General features: G+C 38.3%; 1 protein-coding gene across 1 annotated transcript; it reads right to left on the reverse strand.

The window, feature by feature from the left end:
* Positions 1 to 1,521: 1,521 nt before the first annotated feature.
* On the reverse strand, positions 1,522 to 22,601 carry LOC146475572 (leucine-rich repeat-containing protein 40-like). The gene is made up of 18 exons (XM_085115978.1): positions 22,058 to 22,601; positions 20,249 to 20,322; positions 19,307 to 19,436; positions 18,528 to 18,651; positions 16,813 to 16,863; positions 15,833 to 15,924; positions 14,640 to 14,743; positions 13,796 to 13,864; positions 12,695 to 12,785; positions 11,053 to 11,098; positions 10,400 to 10,523; positions 8,715 to 8,822; positions 6,953 to 7,063; positions 6,166 to 6,243; positions 4,945 to 5,014; positions 4,475 to 4,590; positions 2,781 to 3,486; positions 1,522 to 2,281 (listed from the first exon to the last, which is right to left on the reverse strand). Exons 1-17 carry the CDS (start codon positions 22,376 to 22,378, stop codon positions 3,381 to 3,383), a joined length of 1,815 nt encoding a protein of 604 aa, XP_084972104.1. The 5' UTR covers positions 22,379 to 22,601; the 3' UTR covers positions 1,522 to 2,281; positions 2,781 to 3,380.
* Between the last annotated feature and the right edge of the window lie 3,317 nt (positions 22,602 to 25,918).

The following is a 25,918-nucleotide window of genomic DNA, read 5'->3' on the forward strand; positions in this document are numbered from 1 at the left end:
AAACTATTTTTAGTAACTTTCAGTTGAATGGTCACACTTTAGGTTTCCACAACACATTCAACTTTAACAAGCAGGGCTAAAGAAAACTATTTTTAGTAACTTTCAATTGAATGGTCATACTTAAGGTTTCCACAACACATTCAACTTTAACAAGCAGGGCTAAAGAAAACTATTTTTAGTAACTTTCAATTGAATGGTCACACTTTAGGTTTCCACAACACATTCAACTTTAACAAGCAGGGCTAAAGAAAACTATATTTAGTAACTTTCAATTGAATGGTCACACTTTAGATTTCCACAACAGATTCAATGTTAACAAGATGCCCTTACTTGCATGTACGCGTGATGCTGGGTCTGATTCATTTATTCCAACTGTATGTTTCGCAAATTGATAAAACTATCCTTGCTAATGGAATACTTTGAGTCACGAAGATTGCGTTATGTTGTTTCCCTTGTGTTACGCTACTAAGGTTCTACCGGAAATTTCGGAAATTGCATAACGATAACGTAAGCGTATCAATGACCTCTTCTCAAGTCCCATTGTGTTCTAGAACTGTCAAACAAATAAAAGCACGATTCATTCACCAGGAACTCTCTAATTTCCACCGTTTTAAAGGTCGAGTGCTCCTTAGAAGTTATTCTTTCGATTTACCGCTTCAAAATGGTTAATTTTCCGTTTTACACAGCACACTTGAGTCCACTACATGTTAACAACTTGGCACCACAAATTTAATGTGAGATTAATGAACAAATCAAATGATGCTTTGAAGTCACACAAGTAGGGGTGAGTGGGTCCCCTCCCTCGCGAAATACGCGACAAGAATGGATTTTGATTGGCCTGCTTTTGTTGAAGACAATCAGAATAATACATCCCGAGTAGGAGAGGGAGGAGTTTAATGAATAAATTAATGTACCGATTTGTGGCTACGACGAAGAAAAAAAAAAAAGAAATCGACCCGTTTTAAGACACGGTATCGAATGGTCACACTTTAGGATTTCATCCACACGGCAGAAGTTAATTAGGTCACCTGGTGTAGTAGTCAGAAACAAAAGCCCACTTCTAAACAATAGCCTATTGACGTTGTGAATCTCGCTTAAGGTGACGAACAAGGATGGAATCGCCTAACGGCGCTTTCTATTAGTCATAACTGGTCGGCCAGGCTGGTGAGTTCTTAAACGGAATGTACCAATTTGAAGGATAAGCTTTGTTTGTCCTAGTCCTTCGAATTTTTTCAAAATAGCACGCGTACCATTTTCGGAGTGATGTTTTAACAAGATTTTGCAGCACCATCCCTTCAAAATGACGCATTCAATGAGAAATGGAAAGCGCCCTCAGCTCTGGGATGGCCTTCACAAAATCACCAATAGGAGAGGAGGAATTCATGGACGAGGCACAATACTTTGACCACAGCGACGATCGCCCTTCGCGTTCCAACCCTTCAATGGGTGGGGGATGGGTAATGACCTGAAGGAAAGACAAAATTCGCGGGAGATCGAGCGGAGGACGGAGGTAGAAAGCAATTTGTTCTAAAATTGCACAATTTTTTATTATCTCTTTTTGTACTGTCAAGATTAGTTTTCCATTTAACTCTTATTTAATGTCAAGCTATGATCCAGTTACCAACCAACGTACAAACCGTAACATACCTGAGACTCTAACATTTTCAGGCACATCCCACAAGCCTAACACTTTATCATCCAACAGGCCCATCTCATAAGTCGCGGTCGTGGTTTCACCTATTGTGGTGATTTTAAGAGCTTCTTAAGACAACTCGCATACGCTTCATAGCTAAAGGTCCAAATGATAAACACAATCGACTTGATAGACTCAGTTATTTTAAAATCACATCCCATCAACATTATCGTCATCGAGAATGTAAATAGCAGTACCGCTAAATCATAAATTCCAGTTGGGGCGAAAATGTTTCCGGGCCAGCCAGTTTTTTAGGGCGCATTCTTTTGGGACACTTCGCAGAATAGCAATACACGGAATACAGCTTTTTTAATTAACGTTGTCGGATGAAAGCTTAAAGCCATCTTCAAAGAGGCTACCGCCTCATCCACAACAACAACAACAGTAACTTTATTTGTGTCAAAGTACTTTAGCATACCTGCTAATTGGAGACACAGTAAGTACCAAATAATACCACTTGATATCCTAACATTTCTTTCATCCAAATGGCTCGCCATCGAATATCTTCACTGGACGGACGCGGTATAGCTGATTTTGATGAACGTATTCATAAAATAATCCACAGAATCTTGAGGTCTTGTCTTATAACTGTTACAGCGAGTTATAGCTTTTTATTTTATTTTTCTGCGCTGCTAATTTTCACCTACTTTTGTTTTATTTGTGTGTTACATCTTTCATACCTTTCGCCCCCACACCTTTATAGATCATTATGTATGTAAATAGCCTTTCTGTCACTCCTCTTTTACCCTTTTTAAGCCAGTTATCTTTGCATAAGTTTTCAGTGTGCGCATCATTTTCAGTTTTGTATAGTTGTGTCTCGCCGTTCTTCCCGTCTTGATTAATTCTCTGTAGAATCACCGATAAGGTACGTTCTTGTGTTAGTCGTTCGTTTTCTATTGTTTCTCAGTTGCTCATTCCATGTCGTTTACTTGTAGTATTATTTTTAACATCTTTTATTTAATCTTTGTATTTCAAGAACCGTTCTGGTACGGATTTGTTCACCGTCGGGATGAGTTACTTTGCAATGGTGAAAATATCAAATAAAGTGAAAGTAGAGAGCTGAGTGATTAGCAGCGGCTACAATAACTTTACACTTTGATCCGACAACCTTAATTGAAATAGCTGTAGACGGTATTCGTCTTTTTTTCGAGACCCATACTTTTTTCGTCGGAATGAACAGAATAATTTTCCGCGCATTCTACCTCCGATAGCAGAATGAAAGGGATACGGTTTACTCAGAATATAATAACCTAGCAAGCTAGAATAGCAAGGGTTTCTGTGAGGTTTGGTGCGTTCTTCTCTGTTTGAACGCGCGGGAATTGAGACGACAGCGAAAAAAACGGAGAAAGGGGGGAGGGGAGGGGGGAGAGAGGCAAGCGTTCCTAACACTCTCCTCTCCCCCTCCTCCGTTTTTTCGCTCTCGTCCAATACCTGCGCGATCAAAAAGCGGAAAACGCACAAAGCCCCAAAGCAACCACTTGCTACGTAGGTTTAAAACGGAAGGAACTCCCTGCACTTTTGTAGGAAATAATATTCTGCATCAGTATTCTGTTCTTTTTTTTCTCCACCGGAGTAAGAATAACCAGAATTGTCCAAAAGCATTCGCCCTTTGTGAAAAAGACTCAGCGAGGGTGACCTCATTTACTCCACCCCACTCTCCCTCGGTCAGCAGTGTCCGCCACAAATGTCACGTGGGTATACGATCTCTGAGATAAGCCAGGAGTGCCTGGGTTCCTTTGGCAAGAATCGCTGCTCTGGGATTTCTGAATGCATTGCCTTCCAACTGCAAAGACCTGGCAAGGGATAAGTTTTCAGTCAATTGAAATTTCTTATTGCTCTTGAGCTGTGTTTCCGAAGCGCGACGAACGTAAAGCGCTAGGATATTAGGTGTAATGTTGTGCGAAACAAGCGCGAAAGCCATCGTCGTCGTCGTCATTATCACCATCATTGTCTTAAGGCTTTTCCCATTTGTCATAACTTGGCGGCCATATCGCTCAGTTTGTAAACGGAATGTACCAATTTGAAGGATAAGCTTTTTCCTAGTCTTTCGAGTTTCTTCAGAATAGCGCGTACCATTTTGGAGTGATTATTTTTCAAGACTTTGCAGCACCATTCCTTCAAAATGACGCATTTGATTTACAGACTGGCCGGTGTAGCTGGCTAGTTCTAACAAATGGAACGCACTCTTAGTCGTCGCCGTCTTATAGTCGCAGTGTTCTAATATTGTCTAAGATCGAAAATTTATTAGCATGTGTGTACCTTGACAAGATACTGTACATTTGCTTCTATGCATAACGCGGAATGATTGATTGACGCTCATGGGAAGGAATAACGCCTTACTTAGGTCTGTCATTGCCCTTCCGGCGAGCCAATTTTCCCTGCAAAATTTGAACTCCTGAGCAGCGCTTTTGTCTGTGAATTCGAAGCGCTCTGCGTAGACTGTTGAGCTTGTACCGCTTATGAAAGTCTGACTTTGCGCACCACGGAAACAAAAGCAAGCAATGCTTTTTATTGCTCTGCTGGCAAGAGTGAGGTAGGTGAGAAATGTCTTTGTGTTAGGCGGCACCAAGCTGAAAAAAAATCCCGCGTTTGTCAGAGCATTACTTGATGCGCAGAACATGTGCCCACTCTTGACTAGCAAAAGGAGGCAGAACCTCGTTCCCAGGGTCTCTCCTCTTCACGAAGAAGAGGAGAGACCCTGGGTACGAGGTTGAAGGAGACACCTTAAAGAATCCAGATTTTTTCCTTATTTACAGAAAACATGGATGTCCGGGATCTCACCTTAGCTGAGTAACATTTCCAAGTTGAGGAGGAACCTGACCGATGTCGTTGTTTTGCAAATCCAGCGTGGAAAGAGCGGACATAGGAAGTAACTTATCAACCTCGATTATCTGAATCTACGAAGGAAACGAAAACAGAAACATTTAAAATTGATACTATTACAACAGTGATAAACTATATGGTTGGAAAATTAATTTTGTGTTATCAGGTCCCAGCAAAACGAAATGCTGAATAAACAGAAGGCGGGAAAAGGCGAATGAATTACTCGTGTGGGCTTAAAACAATAAAAAAGTGATAAAGAAAGATGGTAGATTTCAAACTCTGTCATGAAATGAAGAAGACCTCAATGTAATGTTGAACTTATCAAGAACATGAGGCAAAGAAATACTCCGGGACTAAACCCAACTCGAATCAAACCAATGATTTAAATAGGGCTATCATTCGAATTGTACAGGCGTCGATTTCCTTACCTGATTACTGCTTGCTATGATGATTTCCAAGGATTTCAACGGGTACAAGACCGAAGGCAAAGTCTTAAATCTAAAGAAAATAAACCAAAAGTCAAGGTTAAAGAACAATATATATACCTTTAAGTAATAACGCAAAGTACTCAAAAAAAGAAGTAGTTTTTCTGATACCAAAGACAATGCTGTTTATTTGCTGCTTTAAAGTTTAGAGAAATAGTGGTTTCAGTTGTAGAATGTATGTTTAAAGCTCTCCGATTATCATAGTCATGAAATAATGACATTTATCTCTGTCCATCTGTTTGTCAGTGCGTAATTGGATAGTCAGTGAACTAATCATTTCACCAGTCAGTCAGTCAGTCAGTCAGTCAGTCAATTAGTCAGTCAGTCAGTCAGTCAGTCAGTCAGTCAGTCAGTCAATTAGACAGTCAGTCAGCCAGTTGGTCGGTCGGTCGGTCAGTCAGTCAGTTAGTTATCCGATTATCATAGTCATAAATGACATTTATCTCTCTGTTCATCTGTTTGTCAGTGCGTCGTTAGATAGTCAGTGAACTAGTCACCTCATCAGTCAATCAGTCGGTCAGTCAGTCAGTCAGTCAATTAGACAGTCAGTCGGTCGGTCGGTCGGTCAGTCAGTCAGTCAATCAATCAGTCAGTCAGGCTATTCGTTTGTCAGCCAGTTAGCCACAAGTCGGTCAGTCAACAAGTCAGTCAATCAGCCCATTAGTCAACATTTCAATCTGACGGTCAGTCAGTCAATCAGTCAATCTGCCAGTCAGCGAGTCAGTTGGTCAGTCAGTTAAGAGGGTTAGTTTCTAGAGAAACTGCGGTGCAGTGTGGGTGGGAACGTGGAAACGGATGTTTGGTTTTGTTAAGGTAAGGTTTGCAACCGTAAAGAGATTTAAGTGCCCACGTTTTGAGCGTAAGCCCTTCGACGAAGCAAAACAGACAGACTGGTTGTCAGTGCTAACTCAATCAGTCATCGAGTCAGTCGATCGGTTAGTCAGCCAATGGATCTCTTAATAAGTTAGATTGCCAGCCAGCCAGCCAGCCAGTCAGTCAGTCGGTCAATAAATCAGGGCGTGAGTCAGTGAGACAATTGACAACTGACAACCTGTCAGTCAGTTATTTAATTAGTAAACCTGTGTTAAAATATAATCATCCAGCTACATGGTAACACCGCAGTTAAAGTTTGTGATGCGGAAAGAAGACTGAAGAATATCTCACCTGTTATTGGAGATGTTTATTTCTCTCAAAGTTGTCAGTCTGGTGAAGCTGTCAGGCAAATCACTCAACTGGTTGATGCTGTAAAACAGTGATAAACTAATATGAAAATATGAAACAAGTCAGACTATGAGAATGATGTATTATTTATATTATTCGATAAGTGACACAGTCATACTCGGAAAAAAAAAATCCGAATACTCCTATCAGGAGTCGAACCTAAGATCTTCCGATTACTAGTTCGGATGCTCTACCACTAAGCTACAGGAGACTCGTGGGAGCTAAGGCCGTTAAACTAGGTTCATGGGACAAATATCCTGCATACTGATAGGATTGGAATGTCATGTGTGACATATGCACAAATATGGAATAAATGTGATGGAATATTTTAAGCCTGGTAATAATTTTTTATGCCATTTAGCTTGAAAACATTAGTTAGGCTTCCTTGGATGGAATGCTAGTCTCCCACAGGATACCCAGCATAAAGTGACTTGGAATATTACTACTCCTTGCTGGATGAGTTGCTAGTCTATCAACAGTTACCCAGCATGAAGTGACTAGGAGTATTCTCTCTCTCTGGATTGGATGTTAGTCCATCGCAGGATACCCAGAATGAAGTGACAAGAAGTATTGCCCCCCCCCCCCCCACTCCCCGTTCTCCCAGTGATTGGACGCTAGTCAATCAGAGGACACCCAACAACATCTGTTAGACCTCAATATACTGATGTAGAGAGAGGCAGTATGAATTAAAGAGCTCAACATTAGCACCAATATTAAATTATGAATTTACCTTAAATCTAACGAAGAAAGTTTTGAGAAGCATCCAAATTCTGATGGGAGACTGGAAATTTTGTTCATTGACATGTTCAGGTCTGCAAGGCATTTGCCCAAGGAGAGCAACCTGTGAGGAAAGAGAAAAGAGAAATGAAAAAAGCCTTCATTAAGATTCCATTGTACTGCATTACAGCTAAACCACTGCTCACATTTTCTTTGGGCATTATACCAGCAGGGTTTCTTTTCAGACTAAACAGGAGCGACTTGCACAGTTTGCAACATCTTACATGGTTGGTTGAGAGGACAAAAGAACAAACAACAAAACAATATTTCCAGGCCTTAAAAACAATGCAAGCTGCGAGTTATCAGGGTCCAGTGAAAATAGAATTTTTGAAAGGTGTACGTCTATTGTCTAAACACGCCAGATGGTTGTCTCTAACCATCCTCGGAGACCCAGGAGCAGTTAGTTGGGTCAAAAGGAAGTGGAAGTGGCTAAGTTTACAAGAATGCCCTGATCGCTCTTTCGTTCTTGTAAACTTAGCTGCTTCGACTTCTTTTTGACCCAACTATCTGCCCCTGGGTCTCCTAGGATGGTCTCTAACAAGACCTATTGTTATTAGCCAAACAGTCAATCCCTTCGTGACAAAAAAGATCATTGAAAACACTGGCCATTGTTTTCAAATTCTTGCTTTGTATCCTGGGAAGTCGCTTAACCCTGATTATAGTCCTTCCTTAGGGAAATCATTTCACATTTTCTCGTCAGAGCTCTAATCTAACAATTTCAAGTTAGAGAAGAGGTTCTTTGTCAAATATTTCAGCAGGTTTGACCAACATACAGCAAACTCTCAGTGACTGTGCCCCTTAAAGTGTATGCATAGAACAAGTCTCAAGTAGTCTGTAACCAGCTTTTTAGTGGTGAATAAGGCAAAAGCTAAATGGCCTATTCTGTCTCAGTGGTAATCTTGCCCAGCTCAGGCTATTTTCTGTTTAAGGGAGTTAGTTTCTAAAGTAACTGTGGTGCTGCGTTGGGGGGAGAGTTACGAATGTTTGGTTTATCAACAGAGTCGATAACTAAACTAAGGTAAATTGGCCACTGTAAAGAGATTTGAGTGCTGACATTTTGAACATTAGCCCTTTGACAGAAGCAAAGGTAAATTGGCCACTATAGAGAGATTCAAGTACAGTAATAGCCCACGTATAAGAACCTGAATTTTTCAATTTAGCCTAAATAGGTTCTTATATAAATGGTACTTAAAGCAAATTTAGGCTACCAAGGTTCTTAAAATAGGTTCTTATATTTTCATATGAATTTCATCTGAATATACTATATATATTATAAATATCATCTCATACTACAGTATAATGGCAAACACAATAGACATACAACATGCTACTTAAGCTTGAAAGAAAAAAAAAGTTATGTCAAGTAACTTTTAAATAGATGATGATCTTAATTCAGCAGTTTCTACCTATACACTTTCACAGCAACCCCACTGATAAAAACCTTACTTAAAATTTTAGCCTAAATAAGTTCTTATGTGGAGGGGGCTTAAAATGAAAATTTTAGCCTAACAGGTTCTTAAAACCCAGGTTCTTATATACGAGCTATTACTGTACTGATGTTTCAAGCATTAGCCCTTGAAACATCAGCACTTAAATCTGTTTACAGTGACCAATTTACCTTTAATTATCAACTCTGCTGATAAACCAAACATTGTTAATTTTTCTGTTTACCCTAACAGTAGATATTGTTCTGCACTAAAGAGCTTCCTACTCACCTGGCTGGCACCTCAGTCAGAACATTTTTGCTGATGTTAACAGTGGTAACATCTCCTGAGATGGCAGCATCCCACACATCATCTGGAATACTACTGGCTTTTTTGTTACTGTATCAAAAAATAAACAGAAATGTTCTTGACAAAACTATCTGGAGTGGGGTGGAAAGGGATTCCAGACTTCTGTTTGTCACACACTTTATTCCCAGTTCTAGCCTGTTATGCCATCCTCTTCTCTCCCAGTTCCCATCCCTTTCTCTCCCAATTCCCATCCCTTCCCCCAGTTCCCATCCGCTTCTCTCTCAGTTCCCATCCCCATCTCTCCCAGTTCCCATCCCCTTCTCTCTCAGTTCCCATCCCCTGTCTCTCCCAGTTCCCATCCCCATCTCTCCCAGTTCCCATCCCTTTCTCCAATTCCCATCCCCATCTCTCTCAGTTCCCATCCCCTTCCCCCCAGTTGCCATCCCCATCTCTCCCAGTTCCCATCCTCTTCCCACCAGTTGCCATCCCCATCTCTCTCAGTTCCCATCCCCTTCCCCCCAGTTCCCATCCCCTTCCCCCAGTTCCCATCCGCTTCTCTCTCAGTTCCCATCCCCATCTCTCCCAGTTCCCATCCCCTTCTCTCTCAGTTCCCATCCCCTTTCTCTCCCAGTTCCCATCCCCATCTCTCCCAGTTCCCATCCCTTTCCCCAGTTTCCATCCCAATCTCTCACAGTTGCCATCCCTTTCCCCAGTTCCCATCCCCTTTCCCCAGTTTCCATCCAAATCTCTCACAGTTGCCATCACCTTTCTCTCCCAGTTCCCATCCCCATCTCTCCCAGTTCCCATCCCTTTCCCCAGTTTCCATCCAAATCTCTCACAGTTGCCATCACCTTTCTCTCCCAGTTCCCATCCCCATCTCTCCCAGTTCCCATCCCTTTCCCCAGTTTCCATCCAAATCTCTCACAGTTGCCATCACCTTTCTCTCCCAGTTCCCATCCCCATCTCTCCCAGTTCCCATCCCTTTCCCCAGTTTCCATCCAAATCTCCCACAGTTGCCATTACCTTTCTCTCCCAGTTCCCATCCCTTTCCCCAGTTTCCATCACCTTTCTCTCCTAGTTGCCATCCCCTTCCCCCAGTTCCCATCCCCTTCTCTCCCAGTTCCCATCCCCTTTCTCTCCCAGTTCCCATCCCCATCTCTCCCAGTTCCCATCCCTTTCTCCAATTCCCATCCCCATCTCTCTCAGTTCCCATCCCCTTCCCCCCAGTTGCCATCCCCTTCCCCCAGTTCCCATCCCCTTTCTCTCCCAGTTCCCATCCCCATCTCTCCCAGTTCCCATCCCTTTCTCCAATTCCCATCCCCATCTCTCTCAGTTCCCATCCCCTTCCCCCCAGTTGCCATCCCCATCTCTCCCAGTTCCCATCCTCTTCCCACCAGTTGCCATCCCCATCTCTCTCAGTTCCCATCCCCTTCCCCCCAGTTCCCATCCCCTTCCCCCAGTTCCCACTTCTCTCTCTCTCAGTTCCCATCCCTTTGCCCCCAGTTCCCACCCCCATCTTTCCCAGTTCCCATCCTCTTCCCCCAGTTCCCACCCCCATCTTTCCCAGTTGCCATCCCCTTTCCCCCAGTTGCCATCCCCTTTCCCCCAGTTTCCATCCCCACGACCCAAGGGAAGTACACAAATAATATTAATCTACAAAATCTGACCTGCAATTGAGTGTCCTTGTGCTGGTGATAGTGTGTACATCCAGTCCACTTGAAGCAGTTGGCACAGCTGAACTGACTGGTAATGACATCACTGGTGCATCTGTGGTGTCCAGCTTCTCTTCCTCTGAAAGAAAATTAAGGCCCAAGTCAAACTTTATGTGAGTGAACAACAGGACCATGCATGAATGTCTGCTTAAGAGGGTTGCCCACTTATGGAAATGCAAAAAATGTAGTCATTTTTGTTCCAAACCAGTAAGTGCTTTTGTTGCATTTTGTAAGGATCACCACAACAAAACAAAAACACTGTGTGCTTCAATTAAATCCAATCAGCAATAAATTATCAAACAAATTCAATAAATAAGCATGGCTGATTTTATGTACACTGTATAGAGGAATATATTGATTCGATATTGGGACTTTCCTAACAATGAAATAAACCTAACCGCTTGTTTTTTTTTTTACATGTAGTTGTAGTATTTGTGCATGGTCGGGGCTACAACTGAGAGTTTGTACAAAATGTTTCTGCTTATTGGAGGTTTAAAATGTTTCATATTTCTGATAAAAGACAAAAAATTTATTATATACTTGTTTCCTAGACTACCACTTGCAAGTAAATAAAATGGCGCAAACATCAATTTCACGGCGTTACTTACGTGGTATTCTACTTCGGAGATGTTTCAAAATAGCCTGAGTCCCTTTCTACAGTCACAAAAACAAAATGAACAAACAGACACAAACAATAGCTACTTGAGTACAGAAAATCCAGTAGTTTCATTTATTTGTGTGACAAGAGAGTTCTTAATGATGAATAGATGTAATAGATGTGCACCTGTCATTAACTTGCCTTGTTTAAACTGGCTTCATTTTAATCTCTCCAAAGGCAGGCACCATATTCAGAACTGATACTCTAAGTTATAATAATAATAATAATAATAATAATAACAATAACAATAACAATAACAATAACAATAACAATAATAAAAATAATAATAATAATAATAATAATAATAAATGTGCTAGGCGGCTGGTCGGAAGAGACAGAGATTGGTGTGCGATCACTGGTTGGGCGGAAGACTACTCAAGTCCTAGAGAAAATGCAGAAGGCGGTTTTATCGGCGACGCTGAAGATTGCAAGAACTTTCAAAGTAGTAACATGATGTTTTATTATACCAAGATTGATAGACCAGCCATGAATAGACCAGCGATGACTTTTATACATTTTTATATAAACTATGACTTTTAGATATTTTTATATAATTTATATTTTTAGACTATGGCTTTTATATATTTTTATATATTTTATATTTTTCATATATGTATACATATTTAATTGATTTATTTATGTGATATTTTAAGTTTCGCTTGGCTCACAGGTTACGCTACGCGCCCTGTGGTGCTTCCTATACTGTGCATACAGATAGTTTTACTGCGCATAATTATAATAATAATAATAATGATAATAATAATAATAATAATAATAATAATAATAATAATAATAATAATAATAATAATAATATCTTCTGAACCAAACCCATATGAATAAGCTTTTATATATGAGCTGTTGATATTTTACAATTTTATGACAGCAAACTGTAAAATCACTCAGGTTTTAATAGAATCAAACTGTATCTAGTAGATTTTATTCTTGTAAATAATAAAGTTATCACATTATTATTAAAAGTTTTAATAATAATAATAATAATAATAATAATAACAATAAATAATAATCTCTTCATTAAAATTTTCCAAGCAAAATTGCTATCTACAAGTCAGGTATTTATAAAAAAGAGACTTCATTTTCAAACACAACAGAGCTATTTTCAAGTACAATTTTGTTAACTAATAATAATAACAATAATAATAATAATAATAATAATAACAATAACAATAACAATAACAATAATAATAACAATAACTATAATAATAATAATAATAACAATAATAATAATAATAATAATAATAATAATAATAATAATAGCATTTTTATCCAGGATAACTGCATCAGTTTGAAAAAAACTGCTATCAATGCAGATCCCCTAGACATCTGTATTTATTTTCTAAGACTGTGTTACTTTGTAAGTAATCAGAACAACTTCACTTTTGCTAACTATTCATGTATGTAACTTGTTTTCCCAAGTGCAAGGGGTGTCTGATACATTACATAACTTAAAAAGACAGCAGGTACTTTAAAATTACAAGTACAGAAAAATCTGATTTTGCAGTATGCATTCTAGCCATGAAACTAATTTTACAGTGTAGCTAGATCAATAAATGCCAGTCAGTTGTGTACCTTACCATAACGACATCTCTACGTAAGCTCCTCAAGGGGTTTCCATCCAGCACTAAAGATTTTAGATTTTCCATGGTGCCCATTGTATATGGAAGACTGAAAAAGAAGCAAAGGTTTTGTCACTGGGTTTGATTCCCATCAAGGTCTGAAATTTTTTTTCCTTTGCCTCCAGTGGTTTCCCATTTCCTTCCTGGGACTAATGCTCAGCTGGAAATTTATGGCTTCAGCTTGATACTTTAACTTTCATTACAGATCATATCGTTAATTACTTGATTCACCATTTGTGCCATTAGTGCTGCACCGCACAACATTCATTTTAAAATTACATGTACTCACAATATGACCAGTTCCCAGGCTCAGTTGGTAGAGCACTGCACCTGCATCGCAGAGGTCATGGGTTCAAATCCTGTTCAAGCCTGAATTTTTTTTTAGGCTTTTCTTTGCAACTGCTTAAGTTGCGTAGTTACCACAAGGATCTTTCTTCTATTTGATACAATGTTCATTCATTGTATTTGTATCCATAAAAACAAATAGATGTCTATCCTACTAAAATTAATCTTGTGCTATAGTGGCTGAAGAAACAAGACTAAGGCTACATTTTCAAAACATGTAGCCGGCAAATTCATTAACTTTTACAAAAATAGCAACTTGCTCCAGCCTGGAAGGCATCCTAAATAAGTTGTATAGTGTTTGATTTTAATGGAAATTTATAAAGCTGCAGGATTCATACCCTTTTGGGCTTTTAAAATTCCATGATGTTTTTTAAGTTTTCCATGACAGAGTGTTTGCATTTTACAGTGTCAAAATGTGCAGTGTTTATTTCTACTGAGTGAAAATCTCTTTCTAATGGAAAATCATTGAAAATTATGTTTATGGAAAAAACACTAAGAAAGCATTCTTTTAGAGAATAAAAAAGCACGAAGATGAAAATTTAAAAACATGAAAAGGTAGCAATATTTTCCATGACCCACAATTAAATCCATGACTTTCCAGGTTTTCTATGGCCCGTACGAACCCTGAGCTGGTTGCCAAAACAAGGAGATCAGACATGTTGAAGTGTGGCCCACTAATGACATCACCAACTCATTGACCTTCACAGTACTCACCCAGAAATATCATTGTTTGCCAAATCAAGCCTTTCTAGTTTTTTCAGGACTGTGATCTCATCTGGAAGGCTACAAATAAAGTTTACAAAAATACTTAATGTCAGTAAGAGATTTTTTTTACCAGAAATTCAAAACTGGGCATCCAAGGAGCATCTATTCCATATTATTTTCTAAATTTTCAATGACTTTGCTCAAAAAGTGGAAAGCCTGACACCCTTCTGACAGCACTATAAAATACCAGGCCCCGATTGTTCAAAGAAGAGATAATATTATCCACTGGATAGGCCGCTATGCAGCAAATTTAAATGTGTGCAAGAATTTCCCTATAGCCCTATAATTTGTGTATAAAGTTTGTCTATATTAAGTATGGGGTTGTGTGGAAAACTTGCCAGAAGTGATGTTTAGAGTACATTTGCACCCCTGGATAGTGACTTATCCACTGGATAAAGATATCCGCCTTTGAACAACTGGGGCCTGGACTATAGAAAGGATGAGGAGGAGCCTAGCTTATAAAACTTAAGCTATTGCTAGAGCAAAGATCTTTTTATTCTCCAAATTATGAATCAAAAGAAATGATATATGAATGAAATAATAGATTTCAAATAGAAAAAAAAACCTTGTAGTTATTTATGCAACTTAAGCAGCTGCAAAAAGAAAACCTGAAAAAAATTCAGGCTTGAAGTGTTTCAGGATCCCATTCAAGCCAGAATTTTATGGCTTTCTTGTTGTACCTGCTTAAGTTGCATAAATAATTTCAAGGGTCTTTCTTCTATTTAACCTTTCACCTGCAGTTCAAATATTTGTTTTCATATATTCATATTCACATATTTAAAAATTTCCTTACCTGTTGATTCTGTTGTCTCTGAAATCAAATATCGACAGAGAACTGATGTAAGCAAAACTCTCTCCATTTATCCTGGTCATCTTGTTGTTGCCCAGATACAGCTCCTGTTGATGTAGACCGGGTGTAACGTTAAATCAGCATTTAAGCCTTTTAAACTCCAATCATAGTGACCATATTTAAATTCTCCTTACAATATCACTACTCAATCAAACATACAGGTCAGGAGAATAAAGCAAATGATCACCAAAGGTGAGATGAGATTTTCCTAGCTATTACATGAAAATGCAAGATTATGATGTGATGTGTTAGTTCTGACTCAATTCAAATTCTCAGGAATTTTTCTAGGCAAAAACCGACAGTTTTTTTCTTCCGTGAGCCATTAGCTGCCATTTCTGATGTTCATTGGAAACTTGGATGCCAAGTAAAAATGGACCAGAATTTCACTGGAGTTCAGGTCCATGATGGATTCCAGGCAGAATCCAGTAGAATTCTGGAGTCTTAATTCCAGCTCCAGAGTTCTGGAACCAAGAAAAACTCCAGCTCTCAGTGAGCTCTAGAGAATCTGACCATTGGACTTTTTACAATAACGGTCAAAATTCTCACACATTGATTGGCCCATAGCTATTGTCTTTTAGACTACAGACAATTAAAATGACATCATATGTAATGCATGCAATTTCTTGAGGGACATAAAGCCAATTCTGTTTGTATTTTTTCCATGTTATTGTAAAAAATCAAATAGACAGTAGGTTTCTATGGTACAATGTATATGGTCTTATAGACATTAAAATGATGCCGTCGGTAAAATGCTCAAAAATTGGCAGTGAAACCACTTGCCTATGGCTCGTGGTTCCACTTGATTAATAACAATAATAGTAATTTATTTCTAGCGCACTACATTAAAATCTCAATGCTCTTACAATGTACAACAATTTACGAAATACAATATCAATAAAAGCAAATTTGATAAAAATATTTGAATAAATAATAAAAAGCATTTGAATCTATAAGATTATAGACCTGTAAGATTAAACAATTTATAAGATATAAGAGAAACTGCCATTGATTTGCTCATTAACGTTGTTTGGTTAGGAAAAGTGTAGTAAAATGCATATAAAGAAGAAGACAAAATGAACAAAACAAAACAGTTATTAAAAATTAAAACAAAAACTACTGATGAGTGATGCACAAACCTTGAGTGATTGACAAGAAGTCAGTATGGGCACATTGGTAAGCTGATTGTGACGACAATCCAACCTTTCAAGATTACTTAGCCTTCCAAGATCTGAAAAGAGAATGAAAAGCTTTAAATGCATGCTACAAGAATTTCAGTGAGCCAAACTATTCTCAACAAGAGCTTCCCAGTTAAAATGTAGGTCAGAAATTGTTGGGTACAACACCTGAATGCTGTGCTAGAGATCACAGGTTTGGACCAACACTCACAGTCTTAAGACAGCAGAAGAGAAGGTGCTGTCTTTGCTGGACACCTGCAAATGGTTCGGATGACCATGTATTGAATTGGTGGGCCATTTTCACAATGGTGTCACATTGTGAGCAGACCATCTTAGTGGTCTGTATAGCTAAATTTCAGCAATTTTTGAGCACTTAGTTTTTTCAAGCAAGATCGTCACTTACGCCCTTTTTTCCATGGAGCCCTTCAATAATTATTCATACCACTCAGAAAACCAACAACAACGTTCTATCGCAGGTTGGATCCAAGAAATAGTGTGACCGTCTTCCGATAATGCAAATGCCAAAGGCGCAAGGTTCTAGGGGGGTCCAGGGGCATGCTCCCCTTAATAGTGTCATCCCAGGGTTTTCAAGTCATCCTGACAAGCATTTTGCATACTTAAATCTGGGAATTTTGTTTTATTCTAAAACTACCTATTTACTGTCAAAAATCTGACTGTTTTTCATAAAATGGTGGAAACTGGTCTGGATCCGCACTTGCATCTCATCCTGAAACAATTCAGCAAGATAATAATGGGTCATTCTACTTTGTAATTAATGCATGCAACATACACTGATGAGTTCTCCATTACATGCAGCAGTTCTTTATGCACAATGTTGCTTGCAATGTTGCATTGTTTGTCCAGACCCTTACAGTGAACGATAAAGTAGGAGGAGATAAGTCATGGTGAATTTTAATGAGTTTTAACAGGTACAGACTTACCTTTAGGAAGTTCAGAAAACTTGTTATTGCTCAGGTTTAAATCTCTTAACGCTGAAAACAAATGGGGAGATTTATTGAATATGATATCCATTCTTGTTACCATGATTTTTATTAAACAAAAAAAAAACTGAAATATTCCCATAGGAAATTTTAAAGTGTTCTCTTATTGGTTTTGAATACATTTTAGTCAATTTCACTGGTTTATCAATATTTCTTGAAAGTCATTTTCTTTTTGACCAGGAAGCAGTGGATAGAGAGCCTCCCTGTGGAGTTTTCATTGTAAATTCCTATTTTATTTATTCAATATCTATTTTCAAAAACATGAAATTTAAGTTGGCAGAGCTGAAAAGGCCAATGTTAAGATATTATGAATTAATTACCAAATCATTTGAGGTAAACAGCTGATGCTATTTTCCCTTTGAGTTCAAATTTTGTCGTTATAGCTAGAAAAAAATTTCTTTTTCCCTACCTGCTTAAGGACAGAGGTAATGTTACGCAGTTTATGACGATAAATACCTCTTACTAACCGAGTTTGAGGTCCATACTGTAAGTTACAGACCGTGTTTTTTTCTGTTGATTGATGGCCCAAGCGCAAAGCAAGCAGGCCATAAATCAATGGGAAAAAACGAGGATCTATAACTTGCAGTACAGACAAGGAAAACGAGGTTAGTAGGGCGGGAAAGGAACTACTTTCCAATCACACTGCGACTACTAACTGAGAGATTAAAAAAAGATTTGAACCCAGGAGTCATGTCGTAACTAGGTAAATTATGATCATCCGGGTGAATGTAGCCCTGAGAAAGACTGTTTGCGGTGACATTGACTGATGTTTCAACAACCTGAGTGAAAGTCATCTTCAGAGTCAAGTGTGTGAGAAAAGCAAAATATCTTAGCAGAGGGCCACAACTTGAATCCAAAAAGGAAAATTGGGTGTAATCATGCGCATTTCAGAGATAATTAAACAACCATCATTCTTAAAAGCTTTAAAATACAGAACAATACAGGACATTTTTTCCCAAACTGAATCTTAATTATCTTTGCGAGATTTGTGGTTAACCCCCGGGCAATTTTCTTTTTATATCCCAATAAGCCCTAGATAAGATCTGCTTTTCCGGTATAGATATAAACTACCCCAAAATACCTTCTATATTTAGTAGGTACCATCCCTTAACCCTTTAACTCCTAAAGCAAAACGACATTTTCACCAGATGCAGGACTACAAACTCAATGTCCATGAATGATATACTATTTACAGCTACTAATGATTGTATTTCATAACTGATTATAATTATGAATGAGAAAAGTTAATGGCTTTGAGATAAATGGCCTTAAAACGAAAAAATTAAAAGTTCAAAAACATCCCAATCCTTGTGTATATTAGGTACACCCCTAAACTATAGCTTATTTTGCAGTTCTCAACGTGTTCATTAATGTAAGAGATGCTTTAAGACCCACAACTTCTAGGGGGGAAAAGTTGAAAAGGTATGGGGGTGGTCAACCATATCACATATGGGAGGGGGTAAAGTTTTCATCATTTTAATAAGTAGATCTTCCCAAGACCATCTTGGTATCAAACATTCATAGAAATCTGCCAAATATTGAAAGAGTTATGGCATTATGTGCCATTATTGGCACTCTTAGGGTTTAAAGGGTTAAAAAGAAACCTGAGTTTCTCGTACATTCTCACAATGCACTGTCCTTATGTGATTACTTACCTCCCAAGCGCCCTATCTCAGAAGGAAGCGATTCCAAGGTGTTTTGAGACAAGTTCAAATTCCGTAGACTTTGACAGCTACCCAGAGAAGCTGGAAGATTGCTGAGCGAATTGTGTGATAAATCCTATAACATAGTAATCAAGTGATTAACATACTCAATTTAAATTGTGTGAAAATGGCATGCAGTTAACTGGCTTGCTGTTAGCAGAAAAGACTCAAATAAATTAGGGTTGATAGGCCCATATGTCTCCAACAATTCATAACTGTTCATTTGCCAACTCTTTACTGTGTTAATTTTGACCAATTTTGCTTCTTGCAGGAATATTTGTAGACGGTATAGAATAATTTAGAGGATCTGATAATGAAAACAACTTATTGTCACTTGCAAGCCTTCTTTTGTAATAAATAAATTTTAAATAAATAAATTTGTCAATTTGTATAGGGCATATTTCCATGACAAGATCAAATATGCTTTACAGCATGGGGACAGATTGAATTGGAATTTGGAAACGTCGGTTTTTGAGGAGATGGGAAAACTGGAATATCCAGAGAAAAACCTCTCGGAGCAAGGAAGAGAACCAACAACAAACTCAACCCACATATGATGGCAAGTCCAGGAATCGAACCCTGGCCACGTTGGTGGGAGGCGAGTGCTCTCACCACTGCCCCATCCCTGCTCCCCAGGTCATTTCACCTATCTTGAATTTTTCTTGTGACTTTTCCTTTAGTGGAGCTGTAGAATGTAACCTCTTGTAGAGTAATAAAGTTTATTTATTCACCATTTCTTCCAATTGCTTCATTTGCCCCAGTTCAGTTCCAAGATTTGTGAGACTGTTATGATCCAGCTTCAAAGAAGATAAGCTGCTGAGGCAACCCAACGAACTTGGAAGAGACGACAGTTTATTATGGCTATAAAGCAACAAGGGCAATCAATCAATCAATCAATCAATCAATCAATCAATCAATCAATCAATCAATCAATCAATCTATCCATCAAACAACCAACCAATTAATCAATCAATCAGTCAGTCAGTCAGTCAATTAATCAATCAATTAATCAATCAATCAATTAATCAATCAATCAATGAGTCAGTCGGTCAATCAGTCAGTCAATCAATCAATCAATCAATCAATCAATCAATCAATCAATCAGTCTGTCAGTCAGTCAATTAATCAATCAACCAATCAATCAATGAGCCAGTCAGTCAATCAATCAATCAATCAATCAATCAATCAATCAATCAATCAATCAATCAGTCAGTCAGTCAGTCAGTCAATTAATCAATCAGTCAATCAATCAATCAATCAATCAATCAATCAATCAATCAATCGATCAATCAATCGATCAATCAATCAATCAATCAAATTCAACTACAGCTGTAACTATTTAAGTGTCAAATCTTCCAGATGACCATAGATCTACTACAATCATATATCGGGGACACTGCTTAACAACAGAATAATAGATAAAAGCAGCAATTTAAAACACTATATACAATACACAAAGCTTTAAAACATACCAGATAATAGCAAAAAAAAATATTGATCATAAACACTTCTTGACACTTAAATACACAACTTTTTTTACCTAGTACCTACTTTATGTTCAAGTGTACCAATTAACGTTTTCAGTAGCAACCAGTAAGCTGCTACTGTTGAAAATAAAAATTATACCATTTTTACAATTATCACTTTAGTTAATGTTGTACATAAAAGTTTACCTCAAGTTGAGTCTTTTAAGATTCATTAGCTTCCCAATTTCTTCAGGCAAAGAAGTTAAAACATTGTCATGGATCTGAAATAAATGTTCAACAATGAATTGAAAAAAAATTACTTTAAGTAACTAACAGATGGTTTTCTCTTATCGTAACTATTTTTTGTGCTAGAGTGCAGTGTTCCCCACTTTTTTTTTCTTTGTCTATTCTTGGGTAAAACCTTAGATCAAAGGATGAAAGTTTTTTCCCCAACTGGTTGTAACAAAGTAGAGTCACAGTGGCGCTAAGAAAGTTGGTAGTTCAATGATACATGTAGGTTGGTCAGTATATTTACATATTAATTTTTCTTCAGGTAGGAAAATCCAGGAAGGGGGGGAGGGTACTCTCCATAATAGATTACACAGGGAGGCGCTGCCCAAAGGGGGTACCTGTAAGAGGGTAGGGATTTCATGAGCCAAAGAATAGAAAAGGGTAGGGAAAATTGTCATTTAGGTGTTTAAAAGAGCCTTTCAAAATATCTTGAATGGACCAACCAAAAAGCAATGCTGTCATTTTATACTGTAGTTATGTGAAAGGGGTAGCATTTTCCATGAGAGGAAAAGGAAAGGTTTAGGTTTTCTGTCAAAAATGATAAGTAAAATGGTAGGGGTTTGGACATCGGGGCAAAGCCCCCTCTGGGACCAACATTAATTCTGTGTTGTTTGTGTCTACTCAGTTTTTTCAATGGATACTAAAAAAAAAAAAAAAACACATGCACAAAGAAACAAGGCTAAAAAAAGTCACAAACAAAAAGAGGACTTGAGGTAGCCCTGTGATGGACTAGCAGCCTATCCACTCCTTGTCACTTTATGCTACAGAAAATGGGAAACTGGGTTAAAGTGCCTGACGCGGTTGTTCGAAAGCTGATAAACGCTAATCCCCGATTAAACATTAACCGACATGTATTTTAAATGTCTTCAAGAGCTAATTTCAAGCTAACAGTAAAGAAAAGTCTAAGTCAAAACTAAGGGATAAAAATCTTTTGGAGGAATCTTTATCAATTAGTCATTGAACTTGAATCAAAGTTTATGTTAACCTAGGATTAGTTTAACAAGGCTTTGAAGAACGCGGCCCTTGTCTATTAATATTTGAACCTTCAACATCCCCCCTCCATCCCCTCCCCTAGGCATTTGACCATGCACCATACTGGAGGGTGAGGAATTTGCTCTTTGCCCAGAAGGGGTGGGGAATTTGAACAAGATTTACATGTTTCTCTTCGTCTGGTGGAATAAGCGACTGGGATTTTTCTCCTGCTTTGTGGGAGTCAAAGAGTTTTTCAAGGACAGGATTTCAAAAACCATTTTGGAGGGTGTCACTGATACATCTTTTCCCGCATCTAGAATGAATGGTGATTGACAGAAGCTGGAAAATGTGTCCTTGAGGATTGACATTTGAGCACTTATGGGTTGGCTGTGGAACAACTTTGTGACCCTGGGGAATTTGGGCAAGCTCAAACTTCAAAAGTGCAAATGAAGGCATAAACTTGCATTTTTTGCCTTAAAATCGAAATTCCTCCAAATAAATTCTATTTTGGAAGTCACTAGTCTTGCTGAAAACACAAATGCATGGGGGTGGGAGGTGGTATAGTTTTGAACTGATTGGCAATGGGGGGGGGGGGGAACACTTACATTTGGAATTTTATCAGAGGCGGATCAAACCTTATGCATGAAGATATTACAAAAAAAAAAAAAAATTAATTGGTCCTCAGAGCCTTGTCTTTGAAAATAAGGTGGGGACCACATCCGCCACTGTGAACAGCATTTTACAAATACTTACATCCAAAACAGCCAAAGCAGGAAACTGGATGATTTCCGCTGAAATCTCGGTTAACTTGTTAGAAGCCAATATGAGTTTTGTAAGGTCCACTATTTCCCACCACTTATCGCCTTCATCACAATCTAGAGACACGCTCCTTGCCTCAGGCGGCACGTCCACATTCACTCTCCACACCTTGTCCGGTACTTTTGTAAGTCCACGGTTAGAAAGATTCAACTGCCCTGATTTACGAGCTTGGCGAAGAAGAGCTTCCGAAACATCGCCTTCTTTCGCTTGAGCAGGTTGTCGACCAAATCCAGGATTTCTAGGTCGCCTCTGCATGATTTTAATATCTTAACAGATATTTAGAGATCGGTCCAATACACCGAAATTTTATCTGATTGCTTAGCTTTTTTTCATTTCTTCCACACAAGTATTTTTGTCGCGAAAGAAGGACAGATTGGAGATCACTCGTACAGTTCGTCCGCCATTTTGACTGGGAGGAGAGAAGAAGACGGAAGATTGAGACCAAGTGTTGGGATCAACCAATCAGAAAGCGTTTTTGCGATAACGCGGGAAACAGGAATTTATTTATTTTTCGAAGAAACAAATAAACAAACAAGCGTTCTGAAAACAACATCTTAATCACGTTTTTCGCCTACCCTTTGGATGGAGATTGTGGTGAGAATTTTCTGACTAATGTACAGTTTTACCAAATGACAAAACATTCTCAATTTTGCTCCACGGCCGTCCGAAGCTGCAGTCACGCGTGCAGTTTTGCGTTCTATACAAATTGAACAAAAACTGAAGCGAATTCGTAAGGAACTTTAATCTACCACATTCACTCCTGACACAAGTCACTGAATAACAGCTCTTTGAGCCATGCTCCCCAGGGAAAGTTAATCGAGGTTTTCCGCCAGTCTCGCTTGTTTAAAATGGTTTAAAAGGCTAATTTCAAGCTGAAGGTTAAGAAAAGTCTAAGTTAAAACTGAGGGACAAAACTCTTTTGTGAGAATCTTTATTGATTAGTAATTAAACTCCAATCAAATTTAACTTTAATCCAGGATTAGCTTAATCAAATACAAAATATTGACGGCAGACTGATCCCAACGGCGGAGGTGACGAGCTTGATAGAATAAACAACAAAAGAAATAATAATAATAATAATAATAATAATAATAATAATAATAATAATAATAATAATAATTCTCCCTCCTCTGAATAGTTTTCCATTGTCACAACGACAAAACTTTATCAAAGACCCACCCTCCCTGGGGATTTAATTTCAGTAAAGAGACAAGTGACCAGCCGCAACCAGGGTCCTTTCTCGAGGGAAGAAGAAGGAGGAGCCTGGGGCGAGGCTGGTACTATCCCGCCCTCTGATTGCTTGTAAAGGTTTTGCACGTGATCTCAGTGAGCAAGCTCTCTTCTTGGGATCATGTCGGGGAGGGGCGGGGGGGAGCTTTTGCAGACTCTCCTCTCCCCCTACTACCCAGGCAGCTTCTGCTTAGGGGCGGCACTAGCCATTTCAGTCGTCAATACGAACTGCTGCATCGATGCTTCATCGGACTGGCCAACTAGATGAATCAATGGATTGGAAGTGATATGTTCGAACTACCGTATTTGTGGACTGCGGATCAGAAGTTATGAACGAAACAATACTTTTGTCCACAGATCTGCCGTCGACTTCAACGATATATCATGTATTCTTTTACATTGAGTCATCTTCAACTCGTACATTATTACGAACTCACAAATTAACACAAAATCACCAGTTTCTGAGATGCCTAGATCGGCTCAGTTGGATAACTCAGTACTGCACGGTATTACAGATATTGTGGTGTCGCCAAAATCCTATGCAAGCCCGAAATGAGTTATAATAATAATAATAATAATAATAATAATAATAATAATAATAATAATAATAATAATAATAATAATAATAATAATAATAATAATAACAATAATAATAATAATAATAATAATAATAATAATAATAGCCATTTATTCACAAATCCAAGTGAAAAGGAGATAAATGAGGTTGAGTTTCCAAGCTTTCTTTGACAACCGGCTTTTAAACCTTCATACTGCTGCGATAGTCTTTCGTTTCGATTCGTCTTTTTTAAATCTTTCATCCGCAGTTTACATAAGTAATATTTCATATAAACATTTGTATTCTTGGTAGAATGTGTTTCGTAGAGCACTCAATTCGTTTGATTGAAGAGCATTGTATGATAATGCTTCACAGAAGTTCAGACTTTAGGAGTTATCATCAATTATATATTTATCTTTTATTACTTTCTCTTTTACGGGTAATATAACGACCAACTCCCAGTTGGCTTGCCGAGTAGGTAGAGCGCACTGTACCACTATCGCAAGGGTCATGGATTTAGCCTGGATTTTTTCAGACTTTCTTTTCGCGACCTTAAGTAAAGTTCACAGCTGCGAGGGGCTTTCATTCATTAAATCACTCATCCACACTTCACATATAGTATGATATTTCAAATATTTTACTTTCATCATTACAGAAAGTTGTCACCATTAAAAAGAACTTACGGAGTTTTATAATCCTTTTTTGGCGGCAGTTGAAGTGCCCTCGAAGCTTAAATATTCTATTTTCGGTCTTTTTGAAATTGAATAACGAAGAATGTTTAGGGCAAGAAATTTACATTCTCTAATAAGAAACACTTTATGTGTACGCTCGAGTGAAGTCTTGAAACGCTTGGGATTAATTAAAGCTCTCTTTTACCAGCTTTTGTTGGGAGGAAAAGAAAAAAATGTTGTAATATAATGATTGGTGTGGGTGGTAGTTCGTGGACGCGCTCAAGTCACGGGAAATGCACGATTTTTTAGATTTTTTTACTCAATTAGGTAAGATGATAGACAGATCAGTTAAGCGCAAAAACAAAGCGAAATCATAATTACTCGCATGAGACAATTAAAAACCGCTCTGTTAAAGGTTTCACAAGGTTACAAATTAAAATGCTCTGCTTTTGCTGGATTATGGTGATGAAAAGTTGAGTTAACAGAAACGCCTGAGAAGAACAAACCGACTTCTAGTAACGATTGGTCTATCAATACTCTATTGATGTAAATGAAATTGGAATGGGTGAAATTTTTCCTAAATTGCCTTCTGCTCATTATTAAATATTTGTTCTAAATAAAACCTTTTGGCATTAACGCACTAATTGCTAGGCGAGGCATTAAAGTCTAAAATAGCAGGGGAACGATCAGCGTTATTAACTACGGCTCATCGACAGTTTGATCTCTAAAATTAGTCAAAATAGAAGGGCGTTTATTTGCGCAATGTTTTCAGCTTGTCTGGTTGAGAGCCACCCGTTGAACTTTGCATCATCAGTTTCGTCTTTTGATAATGAAAATCAGAACACTTGTTCCCATAAAGATGCCTTTATCCTGTGTCGAAAGCTGTCTTATCATGTAGTCACGAACTCGGATGCACTTCAATTTCCCATTTTTCAGCTTCAATGCTCTCTTTAATGTAATTTCGAAAACAGACCTGCGAATTCGTAGCGAAGACGCCTCATCACTGCAAGTCCAGTGCTAACATTTACAAAACCATTAAGGTTTCATGAATTAATGAGTTTGAGATATAGATTTCGGATTAGCAAAACGTTGTTTGCCTCTAGATAAATGTATAGATAACATATCAACGGCTAATTAAATCGCGCAAATGATATGATAGGTTTAAAAGATACGGGCGGACACTTTACGCCAATGAGCGCATCTGTTTATTCGCTTCACGGCACTTCAGTCGAACAAACAGCACGTTTACTGGTATATTTGCCTTCCTTTAAGAGCTATTTCTCCCGTTAGTTTACCTTTAGCAAGCAGGAATACTTGGTAAGGTGAGTATGATCAATG

The sequence above is a fragment of the Pavona decussata genome, unplaced genomic scaffold (genome assembly GCF_977016875.1).
Source record: "Pavona decussata unplaced genomic scaffold, jaPavDecu1.1 SCAFFOLD_84, whole genome shotgun sequence".
NCBI lineage: Eukaryota > Metazoa > Cnidaria > Anthozoa > Scleractinia > Agariciidae > Pavona > Pavona decussata.